This window comes from Pyxicephalus adspersus, chromosome 8, assembly GCF_032062135.1.
Source record: "Pyxicephalus adspersus chromosome 8, UCB_Pads_2.0, whole genome shotgun sequence".
Lineage (NCBI taxonomy): Eukaryota > Metazoa > Chordata > Amphibia > Anura > Pyxicephalidae > Pyxicephalus > Pyxicephalus adspersus.
Genome location: NC_092865.1, coordinates 27,689,103 through 27,703,391, shown reverse-complemented (window position 1 = coordinate 27,703,391; position 14,289 = coordinate 27,689,103). Strand labels below are relative to the sequence as shown.

Below are 14,289 nucleotides of genomic sequence, written 5' to 3'. Positions count from 1 at the left end.
AACAAAGAAAAGAAAACTTAAAACTTTTTTTAGTGAAGTTTGCCCCAGAACATCACAAGCAATAAAGATTCTGACAATCCCTGTACCTGTTTTGCAATACATTTATCATGATCTCATCTTGGAGTTTAGATAGAATAATGTATGTACTAAGGCAGAGGTCGGCAAACTCCAGCCTTTAGGCCTGATACGGTCTAGCCAGTAGTCTGTTCCGGCCTAACGCCCCCTAGTTTTTTAGTAGTCGATCTGGCCTAATCCCGGCCGGCAACTCACAGCTCCGGAGCCGCATGCGGCTCTTGAGCCTCCCTATTGTGGCTCCCTTCCCTATTTACACTTCCACCACCTAGGTAAGGGGACACTCCCTCTCCTCTATGCATTGCAGGGGAGAGGGATTTACCTGCAGGGACTTTCCTGGTGGGGGGCATGAGCCATCAGCGTGGGACTCCAGATTAGTTACTAATCATATATTAATCATCTGATAAATTATTATTACTACACAGTATTTATATAGCACCATCATATTACGCAGCGCTGTAGAAAGTCGATGTCACTAACTGTCCCTCAAAGAGGCTTACAATCTAATGTCCTTACCATAGTCATATGTCATTAATGTAGTCTAAGGTCAATTTTTGGGGGGAAGCCAATTAACTGCATGTTTTTGGAATGTGGGAAGAAACTGAAGTACCGGGAGGAAACCCACGCAGATACAGGGAGAACCTGCTAACTCCATGCAGATAGTGTCTTGCGGACCCAGCGCTGCACAGACCAGAGTTCTAACCCCTGAGCCATTGATCTTGAGATAATGAATCATAATAAACATACATTTTAAATAAATAAATATATTATGATATGAATTGGATTCATTTGATCATGATCACAGTAATTTTTTTAAAAGAAACATGCAACATCATGTTTCCCATTGATTGTACTGTATTTTTAAATAAAAAAAACGTTCCTTGGACACCTTGTTTCTTCTGGCCTAGTGTGCCTTCTTGACCTCCTGAAATGGCCTAGTAGTCCAAAAAGTTTGGTGACCCCTGTACTGACATCCAGAATTTTTTTTTTTTTTTAATTGATAGAACAAAGTTTACCCCTTCTAGTAATAACATTCTTCATTCCTCTTTATAACAGCTGCATATCCATACAAGTGGCAATGCCATACTGGCCAATGTATTGCCACATTGTTACATGCAATGATTGTATCTTTATTAATCAATCCTTTCATATCATGTCAGTTCCCAGTGGCTAAAAACAAATAGCTATATTATGTTATCCTATTTACAGCCACATTGGATATGCGATTGGATATGCCCTTTGATATTGTTCTGGTAATCCTTAGAGGTATATAATTTACACGATATCTCTATGATTTTTTTTTAAATACCAGTGGGTAGATTATTTCCAGCAGGGTTATTGAGTCTAAAACTAAACAAGTTACTTGAGTAAGAATATATATAATGTACATGATAACCTTCATTACTAATGCACAAGCTGTTATCACCATTCTCTGAATACAGCAAATTCACTAGAATTATCCATGTACAAAATGTCACATCATATATTTTCAAAATTTACCTGCCAGCATTAATGACAGCAAGATCTTGCCCTGAGCAAATGTCTTCCAGCACATATGGATTTTCTTTACAGGACACGTTTAAGGATGTGTAGTTGGGTTTGCAGACTGTCAAGAAATAAGGGGTCTGGTATCCAGTGGAGAGTTGGATAATATCGGTAATGAGAGCTGTAGAGCAAAGCCCGAACACATGGACACCTTGGTGGAAAACCAAATGCAATTGTCAGTGAGAGATCAGATCAAAAATTACACTGCAACAATCCAAAAAATGAAAAAAAAATTATGGATTTTTTAAGCCTCAGTAAAGCATACAAAGATTTCTGCTACCTAATCCAGCAAGTTAGAGATTGGGAAACTATCTTAAATCAATAGGTATGGCAACTTTGCCAGACACTCCTAGCAAGTTGTTTTCTGGCTCAGAACAAATGATGAGGTTGCATTTCTTTGTCTCTTACTACTTGTGTCCAAAGAACGTGGTATCGGAACGTGGTATTGTCTGTCACTATTTTAATTCCCTTCACCAAAGGTATAAACATACTAGCTTAGGCATATTTCTTAATAGAAACGTCTGTTGGAGGTCAGATTTGACCTATGCATTTGACCTTAATGCATTGCGGTGAAGCACAAAATTCAACACAAAAGTCTCCTGACAAGCATGTATAGGCAAACTGACACTGTGTACTTATATAGAGTCTTTTAAAATCATTCGTAGAGAGTTCTCTCCTTTGCTGTCTGTTTGTTTATAGCCACCTCTTAGAATTGTGTAAGAACTGTTGTTCTCTGCAGGGAGAAAGGGAGGTCCTTACTTATGTCATGACACATATAGTACACAACTACTCTTCACTGGGAACTGCTGTATATCGATGGGCAATGTGGTGTTAGCTGCATATACTAAAGTAGTGTCCCAGAGTGCTGCACCCTAAGCTTTCTTCATATTTTAGATAACATGCAGAACTGGGGGTTTACATTTTCCTAATTTACTAAAATCGTGATCTTCTTTGACACTTGTAGAGTATTTATCCCCATTGTTTTAGATCAGCCATTTTTAACTAGGGTTCTATTGAACCCTAGGGTACCTCCAGGGATTTAGGAGTTTCTTGAGCTTAGGATGACTGATGTTCTATTCTTTTATGCTTGCATAGTTCAAGACTAATTCCCACTGACTAAAGTTCTCTGTAAGGTTGGCATTCTGAATATTACTGTATGGAGTGTTCTTTTCACCAAATCCTAATTATTTATTTTATCAAGGATTTCCTGAGATCATTTGCATAAATCCAGTAGATTATACTGAACAAAGCCAAAACTAATTGCTTAGAAATATCAACTGTGTCTTTCAGCTGTATGATTACTTTTAATTGTATCTATTACCTGGGTATAATAAATTGTTTATTTAAAAGTTCCCATTCATAATTAAATAAATGCACCCACAGGCTCATAATTTCATCATGTACATAACATTGCTAACGAAAAAAGGTGCTGGGATCTAAATGATTTGTAATTGCTGCCAGACATAATTTCATTTTTATTCAGTCTGTAGTAATAAAGTAGATCTAATTTTAACTTTATGATATTACCATAAAGCCGACATCTACTGGATGAGGGACTATCACTGGCATTGCAAAAAAAAAAAATATTTATTCATCTAAAGCAGTGTTAATATTACGCTCGGTTCTCATTTACTCTTCCTAAAGAGTAGTGACCCCCTTTGGGTGTCCACATCATTGCATGAATGATAAGGATAGTTCCTATTGGCTCTTCAGAAGCGAGGCCCTATAGGGACCCAGAAGGGCTGAAGAAGGGCATACAAATGTAATAGGAGCATATGTGCAGCACTGAATCAGCAGTCCCCCACACCCAGACGCAGCGTCAAGATTCTTAGACAGTGAAATACCAGGAGTTTGAGAAGGATGGGAGAAAGAGGTTGACAGAATTAAATTTTCCCCAGAAATGAACTTTAACTAATGCAAAAGCATTTCTTTAAACATTTAAAGATTTGGTTTAAATTCACTTTAATGTAATCTGGGTATTTAAAAAAAGAACCCATCCTTTCAATAGTTATGAGTAAATTAAAGCTTTTCATTTTGGATGGTTGCAAAAAATGATTAACCACCTTTTTTTTTTTTTTTTTTTTTCCTTTTTTACATTTTTCTTCCCTTTTTGCCCTGCTCACAAATACAAAATGAAAAAAAAAATTTCTCTTCTTAATATATATACATATTGTAGATTTATGATGCCCAAAAAAATGTGATCGTCTTGGGTAAAAATCTAGTGTCTGTACAGTGGTCCCATGTTAGTCGATCTGTCCCAATACTGACCTTGGGGACTGTGTAATCTCTACCATTGTGCACCTCCTGCTCTTCCTACCTTCTCCATGGAACAGAACACACAGCAGAGCAGTGATCATTCCTAAAACTGCCATCCTGAAACAATCACTAACAATCTCTTTGAGCAACAATTGAAGAAGCAAGGTCTCTGTAGAATCCCCTTGATACTACACTAATTATTCAGAATTCCCATTAAAACAATATTGTGTTACCCACTGGATAGCACAGTATAGCTTTAGCATGTTTTGTTTGTTTTTCTCTGATAGCTGTCTTTGAATTTAAACATTGCTTGCAGTCTATTTATGCCTCTAGGAATGTGTACTACACTAACTACATAGCATATTCTTTCTACAGCACTGTGGACCGACAAGGCAGAATATTACAGATATGGAGATCTATCTAATCTATCTATCTAATCTATCTATCTATCTATCTCTATATCTATCTATATCTATCTATCTCTATATCTATCTATATCTATCTATCTATATATCTATCTATCTATATATCTATCTATCTATCTATCTATCTATCTATCTATCTATCTATCTATCTATCTATCTCTATCTATATCTATCTATATCTATCTATATCTATCTATCTATATCGAGAGAGAGAGACGGGTAGAAGAGAAGAAAACAACATATATCTGGACTCCAGGCAGATATAACAGACACAATCAAGGCAGAAAATGTGACGTGTTGTCAGCCCCAGAGACTAATATAAGCTAGAAAAACAGCCCCTTAGTATTTTTCTTTACGTAAAGCCTTTAGTTTACTAAATTTAGAAAAACATTATCAACTTCTAGGACTGTAAAACAGGTGTATTGTTTAAATTACATGTAACTTACTAAAGTCAAATACAAATTAATAGCAATCAGCCAAGCCTGGTGCACATAAACCTACTGTTAATAAGAAAATAAGTACATTTGTTTGTAATTTAGGTTTTCTTACCACTTCTCCTCATTAAAGTCCCCCCCTACCTGTCTCAGCCCTTGTACTTTTTTTTTGGCTGCAGATGTGTGGATAGCACAATAATGAATCTGAATCACTCACTTTGGAGTCTGGCAGTTTAATGGAGCTAAGGAGCCGTGACAATGCACTGATCATGCAGCTTTGATTTGATCTCTTACAGAGAAGAACTCAATCAATGTGCTGGATGGGCATGATTTTATGGCTTCATACCATCTCACCGTGTCAGAATGAGGACAGACTACACAGGTGATCTGAAAATCAATGTCAGGATTTGACCAAATTACATCTGTACAGTTCTCAGCCCCCAAAAGTACTACTGTGTGATGTATTTTATTACAATATATGGCTTCATTGTATTCTTTTTTAAAAACCAGATGACATAAGCTTAATTCTTTTTTGAAGCTGTACCCCTTGAAAACAGTTAAATGCACAGATAAAATATGAACACCATGTTACCCAACAAAGTGTCACATTTCTATCTATTCATTGTTTAGGTTTTCACATCCCAATTACATTATGAGAAGAATGACACCACTTTATTTGTTACAGTTAAGTAATAGTAAGTTGGTGTCATCCCCCTACCCCGCACTCTAATTGTACAGTAAATAGGATTGAAGAGGTCATCTCCCTGCTCATCTTGCTCTCTCCTATCACCCTTTAACTTTTACAAGCAGCAGATTAGATTCCCATTTCTGCCCCCTGCTGTAAAGGACATTATATAAGGCTGATGCCATTTTAAAATGTAGAAACCTACATTAATTCTATTTAAAATACCATAAATAATTTGTTAAAGTATGTAGAGTTTAATTTATATATTTTATAACTGTCTGGAGCTTATCTTTAAGTCTTTTCTGCCTATATAGCTGCCCCACCTTCCATGAATGTTTAATACTTCAATACTTTATCAAGAATGACAACTAAAAATAGAGATAAAAATACCCTAAGAAATGCATTAATTCTTCTTGTATAGATAATATGATACTTTATGTCCTAATATGATACTTATGTTATCTGTCGCATAGCATGATATGATTTGACCTTTCAGAGTAAATCATGACTCTGGCCTTCAGGTTGTTACTCTATAGGGTTCCTACAGGGGTTCTTCAAATGCAACCAGTGCATAGAGTCTTTTAGAAATATTCATGATGTGCCTAAATGGTGGCAAATAAATGCAGATATTAAAAACAATCAAAAAGTCTTAGCAGAATACAGTTTTAAATATAGTTTTTGCCTATTTGGTAGAGACCATTTTTTTAAATATCTCCCGACCAACCTCTTGGATTTCATCAATAAGCTTAACTGTGTCAATAATATACTCTACACTTTTTGCAAACATATCTATTGGTTGAAAAAGCCAATCTATCTCAAACATGTCCTGTACACCAATATTCCATATTTAGATGATTGTGTTACAAGAAATAACAGTCACACCTATAAACCGCACAGCTCTTCTCAGAAAGGAGTTGAAGTTGCACCCTCCAGCATTGATATTCGCTTCTGCTCCCATTCCATTTTTTCTCTTGGACAGACAGCAGTATAGGACACCTTCACCAACCATTATCTAAAACGAAATCAAAGATCATGAATTATAAACATAAGAACTGGCTAAAGAAGATAATGTCTAATAACATTTTCCCAATCACATCCTTGTCTAGTTTTGGTAAGGCCATGTGAATTGTAGCCTCAAGTGACTGTACTTTACTGACCTGGCATTGTGTACTGCTGCTGTAGCCCATCTGCTTCATGGTTTGTCATGCTGTGCATTCAAATATCTAGCATCTGTATACCTTGGTTGTAATAAGTGTTTTTTTGACTTACTGCTGCATTCTATTAGCTTAAACCAGTGCAGCCATTGATCTCTGCATCTACAAGGCATTTTTGCTAAAAGAATAGCCATTGGCTGAATATTTTCCATTTTCCCATTCTCTGTATGTTCAACTATAGAGATAGTTGCATGTGAAAATCCCAGCAAATCAGAAAGTTCTAAAATATTCAGACCAGTCCACCTGGCACCAACAATCATGCCATAGCCAAAGTCACTTTAATGACCTTTCTTCCCCATTCTGATGCTCAGTTTGAGCTTTAGTGGATCTATTGATAATGTCTACAGGCCTAAATTCATTGGGTGGGCAGCCATGTGTTCAGTTGGTTAGATTTGTACTAACAAGCAGATGAACGGGTGTAATGTCCCGTTAGTGTAAACCTCATCTGTGCATTGTCATAGCTACAAGTTCAGGACCATGGACAGCTGTTAGCTGTAAACCACACCTCGTATATTCCTGTTCTGTAAGGAACTCAAAGTGAACTATCATGTTTTATGAAATGGAGTGATTTCTGGAAGTTAGATAAAACCTCAGACTTTTGTTTTTAACCTTATTATCAACCTGGTATAACAAGTTAAAGTAGAGCTGTATCATGAAGCTTCATAAACCTTGGACAGATATTTGTTGAGAGTATATACTGACATATAATTTAAACTCAGAACAACCAAGTCTATGTGTAGCCTTTGTTTCCCAAATCCACACATCCCCTCCTCTCCCAAACAGGTGTTATGTTCTCTTTGGCAGATGGCGCCCCTCCATGATGTAATGCAGAAAATTCTGCACGTGTACATCCAGGATATCAAGATTTATTGCAAATTCTCTTGATGTTTGCTGTGGCCAGAAGTGTTCTACACAATAACAGCCAGGCTTTGTTGTTCTGCAACTGATATTCGTAAATAAAGGGGAGGCTCTGCTACAAGAAAGATATCCTAATTTTAATTTTTGTACATTTCCTTGCACATGATTGGGTATTCTGTGTAAACCTATTTTTCACCACAATTACTAAACTTACTATTACTAAATTACTAAAATTACTAAACAGAGTAAGAATGCACTTTGCTAAGTGAACAAGCTAAACTCCTTTAGTACAACAAACTCAATGTTGTCTGAAGTTCTCTTTCCATTTTACAGGAGAATAGAGATATGCCAAGCTAAATGTTTACTCTTCAAGTAATCTTCAAAAAATCAGTAGGAATAGAGAGGGTTCAAAATCTGTTCAACTGCAATACACATGTGAACTGCCTTTGAACTACTAGAGAAATGAGGCTGTCAGGAATATCAATGAATCTCATGACAATTGATTCTAACCTGAGGCAAATGAAATGTGTGTGACCAGTCTCTGAACTGTCCATCTGTGTCTGCAATACAGTGCAGGCTGAAAAATTATATCTGTAAATAAGTATGAATATATGAATTTATCTGTAGTATCTTCAATCTTTACATTGGTTGGGATTTATGTATTTATTTTAAGATGAATTCCTTTAAGTACAGTTTACAGAAACCACAGAAATCTTCTACACGGTTTTGTAAAAAAAAAAAAAAAAAACCTTCCTGGGGCAAGTGAACTTGGGGTGGATTTGCATACACAATATAGGGCACAGTGCAAGGGGCTTGAAACAACTTACTGAGAACTTTTTGGGAAATTAATAAAATGGGAAATGAACTCCTGCATGATGTTTTCCACTATGTGGAGTTCAGTTAGAGATATTTCTTCTCAATTCTTGTCCAGGTAATAATGGTATCACCAAACAGTAGGTGAAGGTTAATCTCGCAGCAACACTTCTTTTTATAGTGGAAGAATACACATTTAGCTATTGTTATCTAGGCCACCTTACAGATTTTTTCTCTTTTTCTGTATAGTAAAACTTTTATCAGAGGCATAGAAAGTTACTTACAGAACCCTAGACAGCAGTAAAATCCCAACAGGAATTCCAAACCTTTGAAACATTATACAAAACTTTCAGAGTACTATTGGGTCCCAAGGTCCTGGCCCAAACGTATTATGTGTAATGTTGGCTTAATAAAACATAAGAAGTATTTTGGCCTGTAGGACGCACCAGCAGTTATTTTATAGAGGAATCGTAAGAAAAATTGAACAATAGATGGTGTGCTTTAGGAGCAAAGCTACCACTTATACATTGGTCCTAAAGATCTAAATATTAGTGAATCTACTATAGGCCAGTGCAGTCCGACAAAACACAGTAAGTATTCAGAATTTATACTGAGTTTTAAAATGAATGTTCTTTACACTCCTTCCTATCCACTGCATTATAGAGTGGATGAGACTAAAATCTATAACCATACTAATATATGTATGTAAAAACCTGGACATCCCAGTCTGACCTATAATACTGTATTGATGTTATTTGCTCTAACAATAAGCTAATGTTACAGCTGAGCATACACTTAAAAAAAGACGTTACTTAACATAATAAGTTCTAGGTATGTTTTACTTTCAATCCTTAGGATATAATATAAGAAATGTATCTAGGACAATGGAGCAGGGATTGACTATTCATTTTTTTATCAAAGATCATTCCATTGCAACAGAACAGTAGGAACATGAGTCATTTTAGGTGTCGTTTAGACTGCTATTAGCTCCCACTGGGTCTGTAATCAACACTGTAGTTGTTACTTTGCAATAACTGTCACTGACTAATGTACCTCAAAGTGTCATTACAGGACCGCTCTTGTAGTGAAAGTCATAGTCAAGACAATTTTACAAATAATTTATATAGTTTAAATAGCCACTAAGGCTTTACAGACACCAGTAAGAATTGTCCCATCATTTATGCCTCTTTTTTACTTTGGAAATTTTATATTTCTTTTTATTTTTTTGTCCACACAACAGACTCATCTTCTACTATGAGGAATGTTTATAAAGCATAACGAGTGTTGTTTAGTGTCTTTGCCATGTCTTGCCATATAGATATAGATAGATAGATAGTATATAGTATGGGCAGCACAGTGGCTCAGAGGTAGCACTCTGGTCTTTGCAGCACTAGGTTCCCAGGTTTGAATCTCGGCCAGGACACTATCTGCATGGAGTTTGCAGGTTCTCCCCGTGTATGCGTTGGTTTCCTCCGGGTACTCTGGTTTCCTCCCACATCCCAAAAACATGCAGTAAGGTTAATTGGCTTCCCCGCAAAATTGACCTTGGACTACAATAATGACATATGACTATGGTAGGGATTGTAAGCTCCTTTGAGGGACAGTTACTATCAACTGTTACTGAGTGACATGACTATCAACTTTGTACAGCGCTGCGTAATATGATGGCGCTTTATAAATACTGTGTAATAATAAGTGAAATAATGGTACAAACAAAATATAACAAATACCACAGCCATTCTCAACTAGCATTCTGCAGAACCCTAAGGTTCCTTCAGAGGTTGCTCCTGGTTCTTAAAGCTGTGGCTGGATGACCTGTTATGATGATGTCTGCATAGCCCCAGGGCCAATGCCACTTAGGGGAACCATCTGTATACACCAGTAATCTTTTTTAAGCTGAATTTATTTTTCTGGATTTTTTTTTTCGATTATGATGAATAGGTGAACATGTGTACAAACTATGCAGTCCTTTGGGACATAAAGTGTTGTTTCTATGATCTGATTGTAAACATTGTGTAAAAGGGTTGCTTTCTCTTTTAGATAATAAAAAAAACTTTTTTTCATTTACTCTTTTTAACATTTATACAGCAGTACAGCTGTACAGGTACATCACATATCCAGGAGACTGCTACTTCTGCACAGGTCCGAGATTGGCGATTGTGTCATCAGGAGCTTTCCTCATATGTAATTAAACACAATTTTACTCATACACAGTGTGAGATTGGCAATTGTTTGCTAACATTTGGAGGCCCTATTGGAAGACAAGTCACTATTGCGAATGGTGGCACAGGGAGCCTCAGAAAATAGGCAGAAAGCCAGACAAAGTAGGACTCTCTGGGTGTGCTATGTAAATTAATCAATGGCTTTCAGCAAGAAAGGGCCAGTGCTTTTTTACTCATGCAAGTTCTGCTTTGGGAGCTCAGAAATGCTAAATCTGGGTCAGATGGAGAACCTGCATATAGCCCACTTCTATCTAGCTGCTGGAAAATGATAGTAAATAAGTGTTTAACTTGTTTGACATAATAGTTCAATGACCGGATAAAAGAATTTCAGAGAAACTGTCAGAGAAATGCTTTGCACCCACTTCTCACTGTCAGACTGACATAGCACATCCACTGAACAACACCCTAGTGCCCTTAAATCTGCCCTACCTCTTTGAAAGTGATGGTTTTGAGGAAAGAATGCATTGGGTGGATTTACCAAAGACATTTAGGCTGCTCAGTGAACTATCACCTTTCAAGGGAATTCTTACTTAATTTAGTGAATGTTGTGAAATTTCACATTGCAAAGAATAACCGCATGATATAAAAATGACCATAATAATTAAGCCATGTGAAATTTCCCTAGCATGTTCAATTCACTTTACATATTGAACATCCTATATTTATTAAAGTGACCCTAATAATATATTGAGTCATTGATGGCCGACATCAGATGACACCAACTTTCACAAAGGGGAACACACTTCAATTAGGAGAATATAACTATTGTAGAACATAAAATGTTTTCTGTCCCCTCATCTACTTTCCAATAAGATTATATCACTTATGTTCCGGGGCTGTCTGCATAAGTTGAGCTATTTAAGCTTTCAAATATAATTTAGAGCAACAGGCTTGATGATCTATTATCTACAGAATGTCATTTTCTGCATCATCCCCGTGAGATTTTTCTGTTTCTCTTGTCTGCAGTGATTCTAACCTGAAGGTAGTCATCGTATTTCACCATTATTGCTCACCTTTCTGTCACCCAGAAAAATCATTGGTTTATGAAATGCTATGACAACAGTAAGACAAAAATTCCATTAGCAACATTCTAAGAAACGGAGAAGCTGTGACTTCCAGAATGTAATTTACAAATAAAAGCAATAGAGATGAGGGAATGGATTAAATAGATTCAAGATTCTTTTGATACTCTGAATGATACTCCGACTAAAAATATTGCACCATTGTTTTATTCCTTAGCACTGAGTGTGTCCTATAAATTGAATTTCAGTGCTACCTCATTGCACAATAACAATTTTAAGGGCACTAGCAAAAGTGTTCAAGCCTATCAGCAGTAGGCATGAGTTTAATAAAAATGTATTTCACTACTGTGAAACATTATGCTCTCAAACCACAGATCTCTTTAGATGCAAAAACTCAACTGTTAGAAAAAAACGTGAAAATATCAAGTGTGCAGTTAGAGGGATCAGCAAGACGTTGGATTGATTCAGAAAAAGCCCATTTATTCAGATTCAGGCATAAACAAATTAGCTTCCATTCGGAAAAACCAAAACACAAAATGGCTTAGTCCAGCAAACCAAAAATAGCTGCTTCAGCAAAGAAGTCCCACAGATAAGAGATCACACAGTCCTGCAGTCCTCAATGCAGCTATGCCAGGTAAATGGTTGGTACTCACAGGTAGGTCATGGTTAATAGTGTCAGTAGTCTGTCCTCCAAGTGGGCAGGCATTTTCGTGTCTAAGCATATTATCTGATTGCCCAACATTGGGTCTAGATGAAAAAAATGTCGAGATCAGTGTTTCTCAACAAGAGTTCCGTGGAATTCTAGAGTTCCTCCAGAGGTTGCTATATGTACAGATTATATGTACACTGACTAGCTAAGTTTATGGGGTCTATGAAAAGATGTGGAGTTGTTTTAGTTGGTCAGAACTAGGTTCAGCAACATTATGTTTATGTATTTTTCGTTCTCTGATGGCACGGCCATATCCCAATACCAGTGCCAGGATTATTCAGATTCAAATTATGAAAGAGTGATTTGAGAATCATGAAACATAAACATAATTTTCACACGTGTTCTAGACCTTAAGCTTGAGAGTCTTTGGAATATGCTCAAGAAGATTTTACCCAGGATGACTATCCCATCATCAGTGGGGGACCTTGAAAATAAGAAATAAGGCACTTATAGGACTTCATTATCAGAGAGAAAAAATAAACCACTTCAAAATATATTGGCGTCGGAGCGTAATACATTTTGAAGTGGTTTAATTTTTTTTTCTCCATTGTTGAAGTGCCTTGAGTGCATTGCTTCCTGTTGGAATATTTGATGTGTATGTATGTATGTGTGTGTATATATGTGTGTGTATGTATGTGTATATTTATATATATATATATATATATATATATATAAAACCGAACTGGTGCTACTCTTCATGAGTTGTCAAAATTTAATTTTTCGTACTGCTACACAATATAGAAGCCATGTCTACTGTCAGTATCCCTCGGAAGATTAAGCTTTGGTTGGAAACAGTTTGCTTTGAAATTGATTAACTGTCTTGGGAAAAAGTTAAACTGGTGATGGTTCAATGCCTGGGTAATTTAAAGATGTTCACAGCTGAACTGCTGCACCCAGTCTCCAGGTTGAAAACATGATTGTTGTATATAAGAAATAGGATTCTAGCAGGTTAGACAATGATACTTAAATCATCCAATCAATGAGACTGTGTGGGTGAGAAGTTTTACAACTCAGAGAATTGTCTGCACATTATTTGTTCCTTAGCAGTCACCCTTTCATAGATTACAAAAGTTGACACAAATTGATATGATAGCTGATTTCTTTTTCATTAGTTTGTGTAATTTTCTGTTAGGTAACTAGCTAGAAAATAAACATAATACAATTCCTTAAATAATTCATTGACCTTTATGTAATATACATAGTGTAAAGTGAAAAGTGCAGTAATCTATACTTATTTATATTGTTACACAGTATTTATATAGCCCCAACATATTACGCAGCGCTATACAAAGTCCATAGTCATGTCACTAATTGTCCCTACCATAGACATATGTCTTTATTACAGTCTAATTTTAATTTTTGGGGGTAAGCCAATTAACCTAACTGCATGGTTTTGGAATGTAGGAGGAAACCGGAGTACCCAGAGAAAACCCACAGGGAGAACCTACAAATTCCATGCAGATTGTGCCCTGTGTAAGATTCAAACCTGGGACCTAGCGCTGCAAAGGCCAGAGTGCTAACCTCTGAGCCGCCCTATCACCCAGCTTTCACCTATCAACTTTTAATGTTCTTGAAACTAAATGCAGAACACAAAAATTCTTACTTTAATATTTTGCCTAATAACAAGGGGTGCAACAAGGGGTACAAATCTTCTTTGTGTACAACAATTGCCTTTGCAAACACATATATTACCTTGAATAAGCACCGTGCTGCAAATGGCCTGTATAAAGAGCTAAGCTATAGGTGGTCCTTCATTACAGGGTGCCTATAGAAAACTACAAGGTGATGGATTCCAGACCAGTCACCCTGTACAAGAAGACAGCAGCAGGGACGGGTCTTTAAATCAGAAAACCTTTGCACAAAGGCTAAGCAGAGGAATTGTTTCAAGTTACACATTTGTAGGAAAATTACAAAAATGACTTAGATTCAGATAAGAATACTCATGACACTTACGTATTTATACCATATTTGTTTAGTGTTTATTTTATATTTCTACTTAGGGAAAAGTTTTTACTGTGTGTTAGTGTAAAGCAC

The 14,289-nt window shown here is 36.4% G+C and overlaps 1 protein-coding gene across 1 annotated transcript in view; it reads right to left on the bottom strand.

Moving 5' to 3' along the window:
• PLPPR4 (phospholipid phosphatase related 4) overlaps nucleotides 1-14,289 on the bottom strand; it is a 61,920-nt gene that overhangs the window by 14,991 nt on the left and 32,640 nt on the right. Inside the window, exons 3-4 of the mRNA XM_072419848.1 lie at nucleotides 6,300-6,429; nucleotides 1,573-1,768 (exon numbers count right to left, since the gene is read on the bottom strand). Coding sequence (XP_072275949.1) covers nucleotides 1,573-1,768; nucleotides 6,300-6,429 — 326 coding nt within the window. The remainder of the gene's footprint in view (nucleotides 1-1,572; nucleotides 1,769-6,299; nucleotides 6,430-14,289) is intronic.